The sequence below is a fragment of the Hydractinia symbiolongicarpus genome, chromosome 5, assembly GCF_029227915.1.
Source record: "Hydractinia symbiolongicarpus strain clone_291-10 chromosome 5, HSymV2.1, whole genome shotgun sequence".
NCBI classification, from domain to species: Eukaryota; Metazoa; Cnidaria; class Hydrozoa; order Anthoathecata; family Hydractiniidae; genus Hydractinia; species Hydractinia symbiolongicarpus.
This window is the reverse complement of record NC_079879.1, coordinates 2966624-2989012: the sequence shown is the minus strand read 5'-3', so window position 1 is coordinate 2989012 and position 22389 is coordinate 2966624. Positions and strand designations below refer to the sequence as shown.

The 22389-nt window shown below is 33.2% G+C and overlaps 4 protein-coding genes across 4 annotated transcripts in view; all 4 read left to right on the top strand.

The window, feature by feature from the left end:
• Positions 1-3084, top strand: part of LOC130644183 (hexosaminidase D-like) — a 56033-nt gene extending 52949 nt beyond the window's left edge. Inside the window, exon 3 of the mRNA XM_057449686.1 lies at positions 249-3084. Within this exon, the coding sequence (XP_057305669.1) occupies positions 249-2009 (1761 nt within the window). The 3' untranslated portion in view covers positions 2010-3084. The remainder of the gene's footprint in view (positions 1-248) is intronic.
• Positions 3085-4249: 1165 nt separating this feature from the next.
• LOC130644187 (4-hydroxy-2-oxoglutarate aldolase, mitochondrial-like) lies at positions 4250-10738 on the top strand. Its single transcript, XM_057449691.1, has 7 exons — positions 4250-4566; positions 5304-5432; positions 6006-6133; positions 6209-6343; positions 7270-7366; positions 7469-7602; positions 8013-10738. The coding sequence occupies exons 1-7, from the start codon at positions 4347-4349 to the stop codon at positions 8157-8159; spliced, it is 990 nt and encodes a 329-aa protein (XP_057305674.1). The 5' UTR covers positions 4250-4346; the 3' UTR covers positions 8160-10738.
• Positions 10739-12209: 1471 nt separating this feature from the next.
• LOC130644190 (uncharacterized) lies at positions 12210-13651 on the top strand. Its single transcript, XM_057449694.1, has 2 exons — positions 12210-12741; positions 13258-13651. The coding sequence occupies exons 1-2, from the start codon at positions 12247-12249 to the stop codon at positions 13507-13509; spliced, it is 747 nt and encodes a 248-aa protein (XP_057305677.1). The 5' UTR covers positions 12210-12246; the 3' UTR covers positions 13510-13651.
• Positions 13652-14121: 470 nt separating this feature from the next.
• LOC130646254 (trace amine-associated receptor 3-like) lies at positions 14122-16748 on the top strand. Its single transcript, XM_057452430.1, has 2 exons — positions 14122-14441; positions 15285-16748. Exon 2 carries the CDS (start codon positions 15352-15354, stop codon positions 16444-16446), a length of 1095 nt encoding a protein of 364 aa, XP_057308413.1. The 5' UTR covers positions 14122-14441; positions 15285-15351; the 3' UTR covers positions 16447-16748.
• The last annotated feature ends 5641 nt before the right edge of the window (positions 16749-22389 follow it).

Genomic DNA, 22389 nt, shown 5'->3' with positions numbered 1-22389 from the left:
TACTTATCAAAAATGAAAGAGTTGCTTAATTTTTTTTGTTTGTTTTTGTACTGGTACTTCCTGGGGCAAATCCTAGAGGTGAACTAAGAAAGACCTGGCATTAAGACCTGTTGCCGAGAATATAAGGTAATATCTAATACAGTCTAGATGAGATTCGAAGGTTACGAATGTACCACGTCCAATCAATCTATGGTAAGGAAAACAGACAATTAGTGAAGGAATGAAGATATATACAATTGTTTCTTTAGGAGCAAAAGAAAAGCGAGATAAAGGAGGGAGAGAAAAGTGGAATAACGATTGTGGAGTTGCAGGCGAAGATTAATGAATTGCGAGAGCATGAAGCGATTCTAAAATCTAGTTTTGAACAAGAAAAAGAAGAACACAAAGCTGAATTAGGCAAAGCACAAAATACAATAAAAATCTTAAAAGAGAATCTACAAAAAAGCAAAAAAATGGATGATCTGGACAAAAAAATCAATGAAAATTCCATAAAATCAGATGCTTTAGAAAAAGAAAATATGGAATTAAAAGAGAAGTTAGCAGCCAAAGATAAAACTACACAATTAGTTCAACAAGTGACTACCAAACCATTTGTTGGACTAAAATTAGTTCATTTTGACCTAAAAGGTGCCCCACCAAAGGTTGATTATTTAATAAAGGTAATGCAGCTATCAAAATCTTATGGTGCCAATGGTTTCTTGATTGAATATGAAGATATGTTTCCTTGGAAGGGAGACCTTCGGATGTTGGCACAAAAAAATGCATACTCAGAAAAAGATATCAAACATCTTTTAAAAAGTGCAAAGGAGCAGGATTTAATTGTAATTCCTCTGGTGCAATCTTTTGGTCACTTGGAATTTGTTTTGAAGCATAAAACTTTTTCGCATCTAAGAGCAAATAAGGAAATTACAAACTCTGTTTCTGCTTTAAATAATGGATCAGTTGGACTTGTAAAAAGCTTGATTGACCAGATTATTGCATTACACCCAGATTCAAAATATATACATTTAGGTGGTGATGAAGTGTGGAACATGAAAACATGTGATCAGTGTCTTAGTAGCAATATGACTGACACAGAACTTTTTAAACATCACATGATACCACTTTTTAAGTACTCTCAAACAAAAAAAAATTTTAATGGTGAAAAACTTCAGCCAATTATTTGGGATGAGATGATGAGGAAGTGGTCTGTCAAAGACTTGAAAGAAATGTCAAAATATGTCACACCTATGGTATGGGCATATGTTGCAAATTTAGACAACTACAGCCATTTTCCAGATGATATTTGGAAACGCTATTCAGAAGGTTTTCCTGAAATATGGTTGGCTAGTTCTTTTAAAGGTGCCCTTAAACCATGGTCCAATTTTGTTCCAATCCAACAGCATCTAAATAACCATCTATCTTGGTTAAAAATAACAACCACTTTGCAAGGAAAAGGAATAAAAGTAACAGGTATAGCACTTACAGGTTGGAGTAGGTTTGATCATTACGGCCCTTTATGTGAGCTACTTCCAGCAGGCATACCATGTTTAGCTCTGTGTTTAACTGTGCTAAGCAAAGGCAAGTTTGATGACAGGATTCATGCAGATGTTTCAGAAAGGTTAGGGTTTACTAAAGTCTTCAAGATTGATGTTACAAATTTCAAAGGATATACACCAGAAGAAGCAAAGTTCCCTGGAGCAGATGTATACAAATTGGCCGGTGGTGTTGAAAATGCATTGGGGTGGCGAGATTGGTCATTGGTGCGTGAGATCGGTTGGACACGCCCGTTTCATTTAAAACGTAAACATGCTGGGTTCTTTGCATTAAACACAACTATTAGTGGGTTAAATAAAAGTAATTTACTGTTACGTTCTGTGAAAGAGAAAGCCCGTGATTTGCTGATCTCTTATTTTGAGGATGATGTTATTGATGAATGGATTAAAGACAAAATTGATCACTATGTGGACCTTAGTAACATGACTATTGATAAAGTGCAAAAAATCATGAAAAAAATGATGTTTGACTAGATTTTTTTATGATTTTTATATTATATCTACTTTTAATTTTGTCTATGTTGGTCACATAATATTATATTATATTCTTTTCATCCTTTGCCCTTTATCATGGTCAAATTTAAAAAAAAAAGTGATTTAGCTTATGCATTCAATTTTAAACAAAAACTTAGATTTTACTCCTCAAAATCCATTTCACATATTTTCACTGGATATTATATATGCCTTGAAATAAGTAAATTTTGTGTTGTAATTTTGTGGTGTGTCAGATATATTTTTAGCTTGTAATGGGTGATAAGTAGCGATGATTTTGTCTTTCATATAAAGTCTTTCGAGTCTGTGGAAGATGTACGGCTGACTAAATACTTATCGTTTATTTCATGTTTTTGCACTACACCCTTTACATACCTGCCACATTTACACGATCATGTAACATGCATAAAACAATTATGATCATGTAGTGCCAGTTGTATGTGGTAGTACATGTTTTTATGTATTTTTTTCTTCATATTTAACCATAAATGACACTGAACTTGCAACTGCTGTTATAATTGCACAGAATGGAAAAAAACGAAGAATGTTGAGTGGCTTGCTTGATAGGTGCAGCTTGAGATTATTGTATTTCAACAGCACTTTTTGAGATATTTCTTTTATACTCCTCTAAGATAATTTTCCACTATCAAATCTATTGATTAAGGAATTGTGTCATTTCAATCCCTCTTTGCTGACATTAGTCTCACACAAAGACAAATTAATCTCAGTACAATAAAGTTGATTACGTTTTTTCTTGAAATTTTAGCAAAAGAAACAGACAGTTTTAGAAAATTTGCATCATATATTAAACAAGCTATTTTTTTTTTAATTTGAGTTGTATAATTCTTTGGAAATAGGGATATGGAAAAAATAGTTTGGGTGATTGTAAGACATCTTGTATGGTGATTACGTTGTGTATATTATAACTATTTTAACTAAAAAATTTTGTGTGTTAAATTTAATAAGATGTATTTATCCAATAGTAGATGTAATGTTTACTATTTTGTTAGAAACAATACACGTAAGGGGTGCACATTAATACAGGAAGATTTATTTATTTATTTGTAAAATATTTGTACAGGATGTCATTTTTTTGGAAAATTGCTTTCTGTTCTGTTGAAAATGTAAACAGTAGCCTGTAACAAATAATGTCAATTCAAAAACGAAACGTACCCTAAAATAAGTGTGCACTGAAGTTCAATGAAGGAAAATAGTTTATGTAGGTTCCTTTTTTTTCTGCCTTTTTCTACACAACCATAGTGTATCAGCCTCACTGCAAAAAATTTTGTGTTTAGTAGGGAAAAATTTTCATCTATTTCAGACTAGTTTTTAAACATTTTGCCTTATTGTGACAAAATTCCTAGAGACTATTTCTAACTAACACATGTCGTAGAAAAAATATTTGCAGTTCACGATTTACCTCCCTTTTTGCAAGAACAAACTTTTAGGTATTCCCCAGCACTCTTTTTCCCTAACACTTTTTTTTCCTTGAAGCACCATATATTGGAGAGATTATAGAAAGCGAACATGAAGAAAAACAACATAAGGTCACTGTTTTCAATAGTGGTAATGTATCATTAAACTGGTAATAAGCTTTTCTTGAAAAAACATTTTTAAGAATTTTTTCATTTCAGGTCATTTAGGAAGTTTAAAAATTAAAACTTCAATGAAATTCAGACGCTAATATTATCGTACATCTTGTTTGTACAAAATGTTTTTCCACTTGATGTATCTACCTTTTTTTTATGCTATATTTTCCGCTATATCGCCAAAAGCTCACAAGTGCTTACTTAGCCCAAATCTCTAATTTTGTGCTAATTAGAAAACTGTAAGTGGAAGAAAGAGTTGCTGTAGTAGAAAGGCAGTCAAATGAAAAGAAGTTGATTTTTAAAAAAGAAACAAATGATTTTAATTCTAAGTTCAATTCATACCTAAGTTAAACAAGTAATGGTGGGGTTCTTAAAATGTCCAAGAAAAAGTCCTACTTTGTGTACAAGGAGTGTACATTTGATGCATAATTAGTATATGATTTCCTAAACTCTCACTAACAGATAACTTAGAGTAGGTAAACAAGATCACAACATGTTCTTGTCTTTACAGGAGGGTGCTATTGCATGAATTAGTATGGCTGATGTAAAGTGTTTGGTGCATGGTTATTCGTTCCACAACTAGTCTTTTGTGGAGTTCATGAATATCACATAATATTATTTCTAACTTGTTTCTTGCTATTTTAAGTTTTTTTGCCTTACTGTTATAGGAGCAAAGAGAAAGTATATTCTTACAACCATTAAATTCTGATTTTTAACTGGTTTTATAACCATGACTATGGCAAGAAGCTGTACAGTTTTTAAAAAGGTTTTTCAAAACTCCCTATGCACTTCATCAATACGATATCTCAGTACATGTTCACCAGTGCAACAAAAGTTAGATTTATGTGGAATATTTCCACCTATTGCGACCCCTTTCAAAGAAAATGAAGATATTGCTTGGGGAAAATTTGAAGAAAACCTTCAGAAATGGGACAAGATACCCTTTAAAGGTTTGTAATGATACTATAATCTGACATTAAAATGTCAGCCCTGAAGCCATATCTTATAGCATATGTTTGTAAGGCATAATATACCTTTTTAGCCTGTTTTGGTAATTTGATAACATCTAAAGCTTTTATTTCCTAGGTTGTAAATATTAAACATGCAAATCGAATGTAATTCTTCTATTTTAGGGTTGTGCCCTGCACACCCATTCTAAATAAACACATCACATTAGGACAAACATTAACCAATGATAATAACAGATTAAATTGAGAAATTTTGCATCAACAAATTTTAAGGGTTTTGACAACAACATTAGAGGCATGCTATCTCTATTCAGTCACTGCTTATTCTCACGTAATAAAAACTTGGATAGATCTGTGCCATTTTCTTTACAACCCAATATAATCAAATGTTTTGAATAATTTTAATATTTGTTACTTTTCTCATTCTTTCTGTCTTTTTTCCTTTATATAATTACAAGGAGGGTGGTAGAAACCATTCCCTAAAAACTTCAAGATTTTACTTTTTAAAATGAGTGGCCACATTGTATTAGCATCTATATTTTAATAATTATTTAGGATACCTTTGCAATAAAAGATGCTAGTTTAAAATTCAACAAAAGTTAATTGTTTAGTCAGAAAGCTTTTTTTAAATTTTAGCCTCTTAATAAAATGTAATTCTGTCTAAAGTTTAAAACTGTCTTGTAAGTAGTGATATAATTCAACTAACGCTATTAATTCAGGTTACCTTGTCCTTGGTTCAAATGGAGAATATGTTTCGCTATCCAATAAAGAGCGAGTTGACATAGTGAAGTTTGTAAAAAAGTCTGTCAAAACATCGAAATTGGTGTTGGCTGGACCTGCACTAGAAGGTAAGCATTTTTGCATGATATGAAAATCCCTAACAAAATTATTGAGACATTGGCACTTTTTTGGCCACTTTACAAAGTTGGCAAAAAGCAAATTGCGTAAATTGTGCTACTTTTTCAGATGCATAGGTTGGCAGCATTTGAAATGCCCTAGTCGCACTGTTTTACGGAATAATCCATGTCACAACCCACAAAGGCTGCAAAATTTGTGAAAAATGGGTGTGCTGACGTCAGCAGAAATTAGCACCTTTTTAAAGAGGTATCCCACCAAAGATTCTGAGCCCTAAGTTCGCTGAACATTGCTAAGTAAGCATTGGCAAGTAAGCATTGACAAGTAAGCATTGACAAGTAAGCATTGACAAGTGTAAATTGCATGAACCTAAATGGGCTATATATCTAATTGTGGTGAGGATGAACTTTCAATTTGCCACCTTGTCTCAATATATTTTTAAAAAAATTAAAAAAAATTACGCATGTGATTGGAAGAGTCTCGTTCTAAAAAACTTTTGACTTCAGCGTGTTTATAAGAGGCTTCTTATTTCTCTTGTTCTTATATGAAGCTAACTTTTTTTGCAGGTACAAAAGAAACCTTGCGTTTGACCAAAGAAATGGCAGATGTGGGTGCGGACGCAGTTGTTGTCACCACACCCTCTTTCTTTAAAAACAGAATGAATTATGACGCCATGATGAAACATTATACAACTGTAATGGAACTATATTAACATTACGACGTAATGTTTTAAAGAGCTCGTTCTTAAAAAAAAAGCTGTTTCTTTTAGATTGCTGATTTCTCTCCTGTACCAGTCATCTTGTATAATGTCCCATCCAATACAGGTGTTGAATTTCCATTGAATGCAGTTTTTGAACTGGCCAAACACTCTAACATTATTGGCATTAAAGACAGTTGTGGAAATGTAAGTGATGGCCACGGTAATTTTAAAGTTAATTCCGTGACTTTTCCATAACTTCTGGAATTTCAATGACTTGTGGTCACACTGGCCTATGTATAACTTTTTTAGCGAGGTACAGTGTTTAGTAATATGGGAATTGGGAATGGTCATTCGGAGAGTATACCTGTAAAATATTAACATGTGAGCGTTTTTCCAGAAATGCTTATTCAAGCACATGTACTCCCTTAATCAAATTGTGTATTCTTTAAAAAACGGAGTACTGAAACAAACTTTTGCAGTGATTCCTGCGCTTACAATGATATTTTTGTATGTTATAGAAAATGAGAAGGTTGTTTGTCAAATCCTTCTGCTATTTTTTGGAAGTGTTTTTTTTTTCGTTTTATAGAATTTTAGGGTTCGGAGATAGGTTGAGAGGTGGGATTTGAAAATTATTTGCTTGCGCAGGGGGAATGCTACCATGTGCTTTGTCTAGGGATCAGAGGATAGAGCAGAGAATACTATAAATAAGTAAGCATGGGTACCTGGTTAGTGTTATTAGGTGGACAGTGTTAGCTAGATCGCAAGTGCACTTTGTAAATTGTTCCAATAAACTTTTAGTACTATAACTACAAAACCTAGGAAACTATTCTCTGTTTTTTGTAGAGAAAATCAATTTATAAAATTTTCCACCCTTTTTTCTTTCCACTCATCCTGTTAGTTATAACGCCCATTTTGTTCTTATGTTATTAAAATACTAGTCATTTAGCGGCGACATATTTTAAAAGAATGCTAAAACAACAGTAAAAAAAATTACAAACGTAATGTTTTTATAATTAGCATAGATAACTGTTCCAACTGACCTGCTTAAGGGGACTTTTAATAAAAAAACTCATCTTTGTGTTAGTTTCTTACTTGAAAAATTGTTAGAATTACACCTATGTTTTTTTTAGATCACCAATTTAGGCCACATTATTGAACGGACTTCACACGAAGATTTTCAAGTTCTTGTTGGGGCTGCGTCATTAATTTTACCTGCAATGCAATTGGGTAAGAAGTTATCGATCTCCATTGTGAATGTCATTTGGTAGACAATGTCATACTGTTTGCTTAAGTTTCGGATTGGTGTAGGAACTTGATTCATCATTTCAGGCGCAGTAGGAAGTATATGTGCTTTGGCGAACATTCTCGGAGAGAAATGTTGTAATCTTTATTCTATGGTTGGTGAAAACAAACTAAAAGCAGCCACGCATTTGCAATTGTCTCTGATCGCAGCCAACCAAACAGTGAGTCTTTTCCTCTATTTGATTTATAAAACATGACTTTAAAAGTGCTTACCTTGCAAAAAATATTACAAAAAATGGAGTAAAAAATTATTACAAAAAATTGAGTAAAAATTATTACAAAAAATGGAGTAAAAATTATTACAAAAAATGGAGTAAAAATTTATTACAAAAAATGGAGTAAAAATTATTACAAAAAATGGAGTAAAAATTATTACAAAAAATGGAGTAAAAATTATTACAAAAAATGGAGTAAAAATTATTACAAAAAATCGAGTAAAAAAACCTAATATTGTTTCAAAAAGTTTACGGACACCCTATGTCATGGGTTAATGTTTTGATCCTATCCATTGTCACTGTACTTACAATAAAAAAAAGACAACCATAGATAACACACTCCAACTATATTTTAGGTTACTCGTAAATACAACGTACCAGCAATGAAGTATGCGATGGACTTACTTGGTTATTATGGTGGTCCATGTCGGTCACCTTTAACTCCACTTTCCGATGCTGAGAAGGCGGACATAGAAAATGTGTTCAAAGATTACATCAAGTAGACAGTATTCTTGTTTCCTTCTAATCCTTTTTGTTCTTGAAATCTAGCTTGAAAGAAATTAAAAACCTTTTAATTTAGCATAAAACTTCCAAACATTACAATACCATGGTGAAAACGTTTTCTTCTCTCTAAAACTTTCTCTGTTTTGATTCGTTGCAAAACGACTTTAGTTCCACATGATTGTTTGTAAATTTTAGTCGACAGGGCAATGTTGTTAGATTTTTGTGCGTAAATTTTACTTTTGAAAGTGACCACTAAATGAATTTTTCCAAAACTTCGTAGCAACACAAGATTGCAAAGTATTTTCATAAAAATTACGACACGTTTTATTTTTAACATGTTTCGACCTTACCAAAGTCATCTTCAGAATATTATACAAAAGTTGATACATACACTCTTTATACAAAATTTTTTTCGAAAGTTATTTAAATATTTCCCAAAAGTACAATTTTATATGAATTATACACAAGCTAATCCATATTGACAAAATAATATTAGATAAACTAACAAAAGTTAGTTAAATAAAATTTATATACACAATTTGTTTAAGACAATTAAATATATCCCAAACGTACAATTTTTTAATTTTATTAAATGAATTTACACATGCTAAATCAATATCTAAGTAACAAAAACGATACTGAACAAGCGGCTAATACAAAACATAAAATTAAACGGATAAATTGATGATGCAATGCTTAACTTGTTTATTGAGATCTGGTTTCAACCAAGAAATATGCATACCCTCTTTGAGTTTCCTCTGCCAATCAGTGTCTGCATAATCCAAAATAGAAAAACAATTTTCGTTACATAGTAATTTACAGTTAAGATTTGACTGCATATGCTTAAATATTTGTGAGTTTTTATCAGTATTCAAATGTTCTTTAACTCTACTAGAAATGTGCCTGGTGGTTTCACCCACATAGGTAGCATTACAACTAGCACAAACAAATTTATACACAAGTCCAGATTTAAAAGATTCAGGAATTCTGTCCTTGCAAGAAAAATAATCTTTAATTTTACACGACTTAAAAACGAGGCACACATTGATTTCTTTACACATCTTATTGACAAGTTGATTGACTTTTTCTTTGGCAGTATTAGAGTACTTGCCAATAAAAGGCAATTTAAAATACCTCTTTTCTAATACATTAGTTGTCTCTGTACTGACAGCTGTAGAAAAATCTTATCAAGGTAATTTGAAATATGGCGGTTTACCAGTTTTGTAGGAAAAGAGTTTTTCTCAAAATTTCAGTCAAATGAATTTTGAAGTTAATTTTGCAGATTGAAAAAACAAAACAAAAAGGTTATTGGAATTTACAAGAGCTAATATTGGTTATGCTGGAATAATTTTCAAATGAAAATTCAAAAACAAAAAATTCGTAGTTTTATACAATCGTTCCATTGTTTTATTTAAGTTATAGATATCTTTTTACGGAAACACGAAATGCATGATATAAAGGACGGGCGACCCCGTGGATATTTTCACGGGTAACCCGCCAGCCTATATTATAATACCCGTATGCGTCTGTCTGTCACGCAAAATGCTAACCGCAGTAGCAAGACACACAAAATACAGCTAATAAGGGACGGGCGAACCCGTAGATTTATAGTTAACGACTAGGCTCTATAATAATAGCCGTATTTTGTCTGTCTCTGCGCAAGATGGTACCTAGAGTAGCGAGACACGCGGAATGCGGTATATAAAGGACGGGCGAACCCGTGAATTTATCCACGGGACACCAACTAGTATTATTAGATTATCCACTGTATTAGATTATTTATTAGATATTATTCACGCAATTCTTAAAGAATGCTAGTTTTTATGTTTTTATGATCATATATTTTCTTTTTAAAATTATATGAAATTAGTTAATGTTTTTCAGTAGTCATAATTTTTCTAATATTATTACCTTCTCGGGAATCTTTCTGAAAAGACTGGAAAAATAAATTTGTCTTGTAAAGTCTTGGAATTGTGACAAGAACTTAAAGATGATGTCTTGGGATTGTACTAGAAAGTATTTTGTAATCGTGCGGGGTTAATTATTTCATGTCTTGCAAACCTAACAGAATAAATTCCTTGGGAAATAGTAAGAAAGTCAAATGATTAATGTTTTTCCCCAGTCCTGAAATATCTAAGAATTTGACATGGTTAGCCGTTGTGAACTGAAATTGTCCTGAAATCTGAAAACAATTTGATTTTTAGTAGACACCTCTAACCTTACCTTCATGTAAATCTCGATGAAGTGATGCAAAATTTCATAATGTTGATAAAAAACTGCAACATCCTCCCTACGAGGTTGCAGCTAGAAAATTTGGCGACTGTGTGGTTGACAATATCGGAAAAATGTTCAAAATTTGATCTCGTCAGGAATTCTCTAAAAGTAGATATTTTTTTGATTTTTTAAAATGTTTTTTTATTGTGTTGCCTCTGCCAACTAGCTTTCCACTGGTATAGGTCACCCCAGCTTTTATATTTTTCTGAATTTTAATATATAAATTTGAATAATCATCGCTCTTCCTCTTGTACATATTCTGTACTTAGATTTGAGTCAGTCAAAATGAATTTTTATCGTTTTATTGACAGCCTTTTTTCTCGTCGTTGGTCTAAAACATGTATTTGTTTTGGGAATTATTAACTATGCATTTTTATAAACCATGATTAGCCTGGATACCGTGCGTGAGTTGTGCATCCTCCTCTTAGGTTTCAGCCTTATGTAGCGATTTGGGAATTGGCATCGTCATAGTACTTTTAAGGTATTTTAAACATGAAGTTCATTATTTCTTTTGCTGTTTTTTTTTCACGTGTTAAGTTCCGTTAAAGATACTGAAATATAAAAATATTTCATGTTTGCTATAACATTAACGTTTTGTAGAAACATCTGGGACCATATATTTGCAAGAAGTTAATCTATTGTTTACTGTTAATATCATTTTCTTCAAAACAACAGCAAGTATTGCGGTTTTAGACTTGGTTACACTTTTTTTGGTCATTTCGTAACATCGACACCTTTCCCTATCGATTTTTTTCAATCATTTTCCACTATAGCGCAAAAAGTTAGCAAGTTCTTACATTAACGAATGTTCAATTTGACAAGATAGAGATATTTCCAATCGCACATACGCTAACAAAAAAGCTCGTGAGCTAAACCGTGTAAGCTGGTCATTCGCGTTTTATCGGTAACCTTATAATTGTAATTGTAAATTGTATAATATTTGTAAAAAATCTATAATTGTAAAAAATTGAAGGTCAGTTTCCATTTTGCTACATTTTCTGGTACAGCGCAAAAAAAAGCTCAAACGTTTTATAATAAAAAATTTCTCATACGTGAAATAAAATTCACAAATTTCTTATTTACAGCTGCTGTAAATAAGAAATTATTAAATTTTAGGCTTACTATATATAAGCAAATGTAGTGAGAAGTTATTTCCAACAGAAATGTTAATATAATTTGTAATTTGTTTTAAGAGAGATGATAAAAGGTGCTGTTAACTTTTGTAAAAATATCTCGTACTGTTCAATAAGCAAAAAAAATGCGTGATTAGCCTTCGTACCGTAGCTGATTTGGACAGCCTATCCCGTATTTGCCAGTCAAACACGTGCCCGAGTGATTAAAGGCGTTTATGGGGACATAAACTCACTATACCTGGACGATTAATTTTACTTACTAAATATTTGCTGGCGATTGGCAAATTACGCAATAGGTCAAAACACTGAAATCATCGGCTATTTGCTGCTAAAGGGGAACGCTCTTCTCGTCCCTAGAGCTCTTTCAGATTGAAACCTGGAAAGTTTATCTCAGAGAGCTCTGGGGTCGAGAATGCGAGAACGCTTAAGTTTAAAAACAACAATAACAAACAACACCTTTGTATTACTTTAAATTTTGATTTGACAGGCGCGGCGCTTTTTCGAATAATCGTTTAGTCACTGATCTTACTTACATTTGTGTACCGGCGCAGCAATGTTTTGAGCAAGGCGGCTTAAGATGTTCGGACAAAAATTTGACGTTATCTAATGTTTTGTCCAATTTAACGTCAAATTATTGTCACTTTGTTAATGTATCAGGGTGGAAACACATTCTTGTAAAATGGATTGCTCGTCAGAATACGTAGATGACTACGTTGATAGCCAAAATGTTCTAACAGAACATTCCAATGCCGTTCGAAAAAAGTCAAAGTTACCAGTAGTTAGCCGCGAACTGATAAGCAACAAGGAAGATTCCAGGGATATTTCCATATTAAAATCTGCTTTTTACGATGAAATAAAGTCTGGAAGGAGATTGCTGTTTAACAGTGCCGAGCACCAGAAGCGTAAACTTACCACAAATCCAGTAATAAATACGAGTGCTTTTAAAAGATTATGGGGAAGGAGAATTCGTGGTTCATTCGTTGCTCCACTTGAGCAGGCATGTCAAAATACACGTATTAAAAGAGTTAACACGCATTGTGAAGTAGTTAACAACGAAATCTTCGAAAAAAACATCACTAGTGGGATGAAAAGAAGGCTAGAAGTGATGGATGTGTGCATGAAAGAAAAAGAAGATCGAATTGAATGTATGAAAGAAATAATTGAAACATTTTTGGTACGCAAAGCTGAATCTAATTGCCATGAATTTTAAAAGGGGTGGTAGGGACAGAATTCATCTGTGGTACACGTCATAACACCATTTTTATCGTTTGTACCACACGTCATAACTACATTTCGTATGGTTGTACCACACGTCATAACTACATTTCGTATGGTTGTACCACACGTCATAATGTTATTTTTTATGTGTCGGGAAGGGTTCTCGTGAGTGTGAATATTGGGTCAGATATTTATGCAAAAATTCAAAAGAGTACTGCTTCTAAAACTAGAAGCTAAGAAGATGAGTTAATAACTTCTTAGTAGTGAATGACTATGTTTTTGTAACAGTCTGGGCATTCTCGTTTCCAGGGCTCTTTTTACGCGCTTTTAAAATTGTACTACGCATAGCGAACCTTACCATAACAATCTTACCTTGGGAACGGGGATACTGTCTGTGATTGAAAAGAACTTTTTAATGTGTTTTACTTGTGAGAAATGGTTGATTAAACTGTATCTATCATATGTGTTTCAGCGATCTTTCTCCGCATCTGTGCATCTCGCATTGACAGACTCACAACAAGCACATGGGTATCTAGATGCAGAAATAGTGTTGCTTAACAAGAAATTAAGCCAACGCTGGAGAATCTTTGGTAGACACACATTGCGAGAGGAGAAGAGACGTTTGTTAGCAGTAAAAGCAGTCTTAAGTACAACAACAAAAGAATTGCAAGCAAATTTGTGTTGTCTGGAGAAGAAAAATGTAGAAATTCAAAAGTTTACTTAATTAAGAAATTCGATATTTTAAAACTCACTTTCTTATGATGTCACAAAATTTGGAAATATGAAACAATAATAAGCTTTTTAATCGGAAAATGGCGTTGGTTATGACATATAAACTTTTTATGGTTTTAAAGTTTTTTAGACTTGAAAGTTATGTTAACCTTTAGACGACGAATCGCGTAGATCTACAGTTGAAATTTGTTGAAGTTAGGGCAGTCTACCTTCACAGTTAGACTTTCCCAACTCCTGATGACTAGATTGATATGGAAATTGCTTGTCTGATGAAGAACGAATTACATAAAAGTAAGGTTCTTAGCCACCATTTGCAACTTAAGTTTTGGAAAGCAAAACAAAATACTAAAAGAGATTGTAGAAGTGCGTATCTTTCCCGTTGCAAGCAGTAGCACCGTACGAGTTTTGGATGACTATGAAGCCACTCCTGTAATGTTGTCTAAAGACTAGTTTTCATTTGTCTGCATTTTGTTAGCGAGTGCGTGCAAAATCTGTAATTTTGTCGAAGTGCGCACGCGCTAAAAAGATTGCTCGTCCTGTTTTTGCGCAATAGCAGAAAATACAGTCTAATGGAAACTAGCCTTCAGACCAAGCTACAAACTATGCATATTTATAAAGACATAGATTTGCATCAATATTACAGATGATGTTTAATATTACTCACAAACAATTCAGAGTTTGTTTATTTCACTCATTCATAATGCATGTCCCATTCACTGATTTCAACACATGTGACGTACCCAGCTGCCACCATGACAGATATGTTCGATGTGTACTATGACGTCACAACACGATAGGAAACACTGAACACGAAGGGAAAACATATACCATTTACTTGGTGGAAAAGTTTTTGAATCAACGGAAAGTTTAGTAAATAAAATATTTGTTCAAAATTCTAATCAATTGTCTGGCTTACAAGAAAAGGTAAAAAATTTTTTCAGGTTTTTTCATTAAACAACATTGTTTGTATAATTCTTTTGCAGATAAGTTTTGGACTAAGATCCTGACAAAACATACGAAACTAGAGGAATATGCGTGGATGGGCTTATTAGTGCAAGAAGGGAGAATACAGCTATAACAACGATTTCCATGTGCATTTTTCTTAAAAAAATTATTACAAATTTTTTTTTGAAGAGGATTCAAAAGAAGAATCATCACCAGCTTTGTATTTGTCATCTCACTGCCATCTTTACTTTAATCATCACTTTGGATATAAAGTTTGCAATCTGGTGCCAGAAATTCACAATGAGTCTGTTAACGGAAATTCGCTTCTCGGGCGGTGGTGTTAAGCTACCCTGCATATACTATGTTTATACGAAAAAATAAAGAAAAAGAAAGAATTTTAAAAAAGTGGTGGGCTTATACGTGGGTGGGTGCATACATGGGTGGGATTTATCTGCGAAAGAAAACGGTATTTTATTGTGTTTCTATTCCTTACCTACTAAGTTTTTATTATCACTATCCAATATTACTGTTTTGGTTTTTAATTAAGTTAACAGAGGAAGATAGTACATCCTAAATAAATGTCAAAGTTTACCAGATGGTGAATTCAAAAACTTAAACTTTTTTTCAAACCATTTCTTAAATTAAATTTTGCACTGACTACAGCATGTTACATGGCTTTTGTATCTTTAAACATTGAGTTAATAGAATAAAATGGAGAAGAATGTTTTTGGATTTTAAAATACAAGAAACTAAATATTTGGCTCTACAGTTAATGTGTAGTATATTACCTGTTAAATGATCGTTTCTAATTTTTTACATTAGAACTTAGCACCATTTCGAAAGAAATCTCTTACACACGATAACATATGACATAGCAACTAGAAACAAAATGCATACCCTAAACATCACAGAACTGTGCTACCATACCAACTTACCAATATGCGACGAAACAACACAATCAAAAGACAACAGCTCATCACTTATGAAGACACATTTTCCAGCTATAATCATTGCATGTTTTGCATTTGCGTTGAATATCACCGAAATAATATACATTACATCGCAAAGGCGAAAACGAGCTGCTACTGAATATTTACTTCTCAGTTTTGCAATGGCTGACTCGTTGTACAGTTTCGACGTATTTGTAGGTATGTCCTTGATCATAGTTGGAAAGAAGTATGATTTCTTTGATGTTAGCATGATTGTAGTAATCGGCTATCAAATTGCACAGTTCACTATATATGCATCTATCTTTCACGTGTTGTTTATTTCATTGGAGAGACTAGCAGCTGTCGTATTTCCTTATAAATATAAACTGTTCATGAGGACTGATCGAATTAAAATTGTGATATACTTTCTTTGGTTGCTGACTGCATTACTGCAAGGAACAATGGCAGCTGTAGAATACCGCGACGGACTTTATGAATCAAGTCATCACGAAGATACTGTATTACATACAGCAAGCGGTATCACATTTTGTGCTGGTATATTCCTCTTTGGTGTTTATGGGTACATCTTTTATGCCATCATTAAGCGATCAAGGTACATGCGAAGAACAAGCGTAGATGTAAACCCATTTCAAACTAGACGCCACAAAGCAGAAATTATCGCATGTGTTACGGGTTTAATCGTTTCTGTTGGTTTCATTGTGTTTTCGTTTCCATTAGCGATCTCATTTTGTTTGCCTCACTCAAACTTCGCCATACGCGTTTCAATAGCTGCCCATTTCTTCCTCATTTTTAATTCGGTATTCAATCCCTTGGTTTACTTCTGGAGAGGGCAGTTTATAAAAGTCATGAAAAGGAAGTCCAATAGAAGAAAAGAGAAAAAGCAGTTAAAAGATGTTGACTTGTCAACTGTTTCGCCACGAAATAACACAAGGTACAATGTTTCAACCATTCAGTTAAGTAACATTATGTACGCCAGTACTTTGAGTGTGATCAACGCATCGATGCCTGAATCGTCGCGTCATCCACGATTGTAAGAAGGTTCTGAGAAGTAAAGTAAAAAGATTCGTAAGTGAACATTCTAGATATAAAAACAAAACAAATATGGTTATTGATTATTTTTGAACTGCAAAAATACTGCAAATGACAATAAGAAACTGAAAAAAAGTGGTTTAACACCCACGGTCGCCTGTGAAAAGTCAAGTTTCAGAAATAGCTATTGACTTTTCTTTTCTGCTTCTTTCTGGAATCTATATATAGAATGTATTTTGAATTTCGACCTATTTCTAGTTAATTTTGCAACCCTCGTAATAATGACCGTTGACATTTTACATTTATATATTTTAATTGCAAATAAGTTGGGGACCAGATCATGCTTGATGTGGGGGGGGGGAGGAATCTAAGCTATTGTACAATGATTTAATATAACCAAAGATTCGTTTTCTGGTTGGTGAATAGTTTTTCCATAAAATAATTTATCCGACGAAAATTTTGCCTCATAAGTTATCCCGTATTGATTAACGCAACTAATATTATAACTTACATGAATGTTATTGGTCGATAATATAGTCGAATTTGGAAGCGGTGTGAAGAAAACGTTTAAGGAGCGTTAATGCGGGATAACTATATTATCGACTAATTGTTCGCGAAAATATCTCCCGCTATTTTGACGTTAAAAGATTTCGTACAGTTCTTCGTCTGTTGGGTAAGAACGCATCATGTTTATTTATTGTGATATCGTCGGCGTTCGTTCTTAGAACTGATTTTGGTATTCCCAACCAAAAGTAGAATGAACTTTTTTTTGCAATCTTCCCCTTGTTCATCTTAATGCAGTAGGAAATTTAATTGTTTCTCTGAATTATTTATCATTGGACACATTAATTTTTATATTTTTATGTTCTATAACCTGTATTTTTGAATAAATTTTTCCTGTCTGCCATGTTTTTTTTTTCATTTTTTAATAAGCATAAAAGTTATTTCCGTTGCGTTTATCATGGATAGACGCTTTCTTAGGTGTTGCGCGGTTGTTTGTGTGGACTTTTAGGTGTGTATTTTTCAGACCAGAAGAAAGAAAAACAATATCAAATGTTAAATCAAATGTCTTTGTGTCTTTTGACACAAAGATCTGTTTTCAACGTTTGTATTATTTTCTCACACAAAACTCACACCAAAGATGTTTTAATGAGTAAAAAATGAAAGAACACGCAATTTGTTTTTTCGAAAAGATGCAGTTGTAACAAATAATTTTTGTAAGAATTTGTGACTATATAGATAAAAAAAATATTTTATGATAAGCAAAACTACTATTTTTTTATTCCATTTTAACGGGGCTTTCTTGGCATAAAATTATCACCCAAAACAACTTTTAAATTAATTAAGCTATATTGATGAATCTTGACAGTATAGCACTAGAAATTAAAAAAAGTTTGTGAAGCATTACGCAAGTTGCAAGCAAATTTGAAACTAGCTAATAGTTGACCCTAGTGCTTTTTGTTTCTCTTTGCTATAATACGGCGAGGTGCTAACATTTTACTGCAGACGATATCTGGGAAATCACCAAAACTGAATATCATAGACGTAGAAAACCCTGGGGACGAGGTTGTAAAATAAACTCACCACGGAACAACAACAACTCGTTGTGCAAAAGTAGTGATTTTTTGGCAAAAATACAATATATATATGCGGAATATTTCTTTTCAGAAGGTACGAGAAATTTAGATCGCGCAAAACTTAACAAAAACGATAACTAAGAAATTTCGTAAAACTTCTTTTTCACAGAATTATAAAATTAAATATTGATAATAATCACAATATTGTCAGTGGTGGCTGACGTAAATCCAACATTGATGAAGCTTTTAGCGCTAAAATCCATGCAAAGTTATACTTTCATAAAATTAAAACCCTTATTTTGAAAGAAATGCAATACATCGAGTTGTACGATCCGTAGTGTGCGAAAATGTGACGAATTAAGGGGATGCGCGTCGTAAGGTACACTCTTTCAACCGGAAAATAATACTCGGAACGCAGATAATAATAGAGACTTTCGGAGATAAGAAGGCGAACGAAGCAGCTTGTGGGTTCTTTTTCACGTAAAAATAACGGCACTAGTTATGAAAACCGATTTCTTGAAGCCAATAAATCTGCTGCAATGAATTTCGAAAACTCACGGGAAACAATAAACAAAAACAAACAATCTACAGAAGCGAAAACAACTTATTAACTTTATCAAGAATTATAAAACAGCTTCAAATTTTTGACAGAAAAACAATAACAACGCGGGATGAGGTTTTGCTTTCTTCTTTTTATCTCACGTATTGAAAGATAACATCTCTCGCTTTCATTGTACGCAATCTAAAAAGAAACAGAAAACATTTTTATATAGTCTATTACATATATAGTAAACTAAATACATTGAAATCCAGTGCCTTTGAGGGACGATATTTAGAGCTAAATTTCTAAACTACAAATATATATCATTTTTTGGGACAGAGTGCTCAAAAAGTGCTCTAAATACAATATGCTTGATATATGCTTGATATAATTAATAAAGTCATGCAACTCTGTTTACTTTGAGGGTTGTCTTCTTTTGGGGATTGGTAGTAAAGTCGGTAGAGCGTTCACTTCATATTCATATGGGTTCAATCCCACATAACAGCTGTTCCTTATTGAACAGAAATTTAAAGGGTTTTTGTAGCTCAAATTATACGTCATATATAAGTCTTTGGATCGGCTAATTAGACGAGAAATAGTCTATTTAGGCTATGCGCCACCATGTTGAAAATATGCGCACGGGAAATTTAACCTTTTTTCAGAAGCAACCGTGGCCGTAAAACAAAGAAGCCGTAACACAGCGCATGCGTTCTTAATCAAAACAAACTAAACGCTATATCTTCTGACAGCGCAAATAATAAAGAAAAATATATTTGGACCATCAAAAGGGGGTTCTATAGAATGTTTTTAGCTAATAAAATCATTGCGATTATGCAACAGAACAGCGATAGGCAGCAAAAACCATGTTTATAGCCTAATTAGGAGAGATAAATCGCCTAAATAGGCTATCGTAGACTAATTAGACTATTATAGCCTAATTTGCGGTTATCCCTGACTGTTAATCATTATAAATTGAATTTTCTTCTTCCGACTGTACCTAGAGGTAGCTATCTAGCTAGCTAGCTAGCTAATGATTCGATTGAGAAGGATGACAGCAAAAAACATTTTCCATGGTGGCCACAGGCAACAAAAAGTAATTTAGTTAGCTAGCTACATCAAACCAAAGAAAAAACGTAAATATAACTTTCAAATCATCCATACCTTCGCAACTCACTTTTCTTCTGCTGTATGAAAAGGATACCACAAACATGCCAATTCAAGCTGATAATTTGGTACTTTAAAATCTTCTTTTTAATGAAGCCATAAATATAACAAGTTTTTGCGCATTATAAACGTCCAAATTAATATAATGTGCCTTCAAAAGGTATATACAAGCTTTCCAACTCGAAATACTAGGAGAAATAGCATGCAGCTAAGCCAATTATTATCAGGACTTGGTATAAACTATGTATTTGTGTTAGGTCTGTAAAACACACGATAATTCAAATTAGCCGATAGCCGTTTTCTGAGGAAGATGCTTTATCCAAAATGCGATTCCGTGGTTTTAAATTTAAATTATTATTAGAATTACGTTATTCAAATATGACGTATTGTTGCGTAATACCGAAATGCATTGGGTGCGCATTTAGCAGGGAATTCGCGGAAAAAGGCCTGGAGGCGCACGCACGTGTTTTTGAGATTTTGTATACCGTTGAAGTTTTCAACTAAAATAAAACATTTCGAACTAAAAAATAAAACGAATAATGAAAATCTAGATGGAAAGTTGTCAAAGTTTTTTTTTATTATTATTATTGGATATTATAAAGAAAAAATAAAAGCTAGAAATAAATCAAAATCGAAAATTTTTTTCCACTGGATACTTTGTAGATTGTAAAGAGAAACAGAAATATATATTCGAATCCATGGAAGATGCCGATGTAGCAGTTAGAAATCTCGAGATAAAATCATTATCATTTCTCTGTTTATCAAAAAGATAAATCATTCGGAGTTACTGGTGAGTTTTAAGATATAATAAAAAAGATTGATCTTTTGACCAAGAGAAACAAAAAGCAGTAGTCTTCTTTAAAAAAAAAAATCTTTGTGTGTGTTACCAACTTAATTTTTTAGATATTAATTTAAAAAATCACAAGACTCTCATCGAAGATATCAAGAACAAGGAGTCACCCCAACAAATCCTTCGGTCCGGAACTCCTTTTGTGATTGTTGGAAAAAAACCTTTTTGGTACGAAGTTCTGTCTCGGCTGATAACTACACGGTTTGTTTGGGTGACGTAAAACCTTGTTGCCCTGTAACCACATCCTATCCATCATTAGCGGCAATGTCGCAGATGTATCCTGGAAATCTTTATTGTTGCGATACACTTTATCTCCTTTTTTCATCTTGGATCATGAAGTTGTTAGCAAGGAGGTTACTTTAGAAGATAACCAAATGTAGAACGATTTTATTGCATCAATGATGTCGAAACCGAGTCCGTTTTAATGGATTCTATTCCTAAAATATGTTTCCCAAATAGGTTTAAGGCCTCGTCTTGCAGAGAAATTTAAACCAAATCAAGAGCTTGTCATTCATAGTGTATGATAATGATGCACTACCTTCATAAAACCTTGACTCAGGCTTTAAATGATCTATCATTTCATGCTCCTAAGGAAGACAATTTGGTTGTGGAAAGACCAAAAGTTATAGGATCAACATATTTAAGGAAAAAATTTCAACCTCTCCCAAAATCAAAACCAAAAAAATCGGCGTTTTCGGGAAGAGTCGGTTTGGCTGCTGAAAAAAAAGTTTTCATCCATAATCTCTCAAAAAGAAGAAAGACATGCGACGTCTGTGGTTGAAGAGTTCCCTGAATACGATCCATCTGTCATTACCAATGGAGCAGCATCAACTACCAATAAAGTCTGGGTAAATCGGGGATCTGGGTAATAAGTGCGTCTAAAGAAAGCCATATTTAATGCCGAAGTATTTTAAATAAGAGTTACTTTTAAAATTTTAAACCACGGAATGGCATTTTGGATTAAGCATCATCCGTTTTCTGATTGCTTGAGTGTACTTCCCAGTCTTTCGTTTCCGGCAAACGGAAAATCGGGAAATAACGCGGGGGGGGGGGGGGGTACGAAAGACGGGGGGCAGGGGGTACAAAGCCTATTTACTGGCATTTTTAGCTAACATTTATAAGAGCTGTTGGTCCAAACTTATTTGTTCTATTAGACAAAAAAATAACCTACCTTTTCGTGAAAAAATATATCTCCTTAAGCTGATTTTATATGATTTTTTTTCTATCGAAATTTTGAGAATCTCAATAATTCTCTTGGTATACTTCGCGTAGCAAACGTGCTCCACAATTTCGCTTCGCTCGCGAAGCTCAATTGCTTCGCAATAATAGTACTTGACAGTGACAAAAAAATACTGAAGTTGAGCTAAACTTTGTTGTGACGTCACATCAAATTTTCTGAGAGCAAGTGCTTTTGCCGCTGGCCATTATCGGTCGAATTGATTGTTTTGTGGTGTAAATTGTGTTCTCCAGACAAAATAGGTAGTAATTAAAACCTCCTGATGACGAACACCTCTTCACGGCGGACATTGTTTTAAAGAACAAACTCTGATCAGAAAACCTCTATAAAACGGTACGGACACTTTTTAAGGGTCCCGATTGACATTTTTGACTAAAAAAATACCTCTCGATAGCGGACATAAAAAAACAAATATTTTTAGGATTTACATTTTTCCCTTAAATCCTTCGACTTCCAATCAGTTTATGACTTTCTCACTGTCATGCAAATAAAAGTATGAGGGCATTTTTAAACCATTTTCACCTCTACGGTTGATTTTCTAGATTAGTTCTCCTCCCCCCCCAAAAAAAAGAACCTGCA

Excerpts from the sequence above, each read along its gene's own strand:
- LOC130644187 (XM_057449691.1), top strand. The coding sequence starts at position 4,347 with ATGACTATGGCAAGAAGCTGTACAGTTTTTAAAAAGGTTTTTCAAAAC. Across the intron at positions 5,433-6,005 it reads GGCTGGACCTGCACTAGAAG|GTACAAAAGAAACCTTGCGT; the intron begins GTAAGCATTTTT and ends CTTTTTTTGCAG. Across the intron at positions 7,367-7,468 it reads TTTACCTGCAATGCAATTGG|GCGCAGTAGGAAGTATATGT; the intron begins GTAAGAAGTTAT and ends TCATCATTTCAG.
- LOC130644190 (XM_057449694.1), top strand. The coding sequence starts at position 12,247 with ATGGATTGCTCGTCAGAATACGTAGATGACTACGTTGATAGCCAAAAT. Across the intron at positions 12,742-13,257 it reads AAATAATTGAAACATTTTTG|CGATCTTTCTCCGCATCTGT; the intron begins GTACGCAAAGCT and ends TATGTGTTTCAG.
- LOC130646254 (XM_057452430.1), top strand. The coding sequence starts at position 15,352 with ATGCATACCCTAAACATCACAGAACTGTGCTACCATACCAACTTACCA.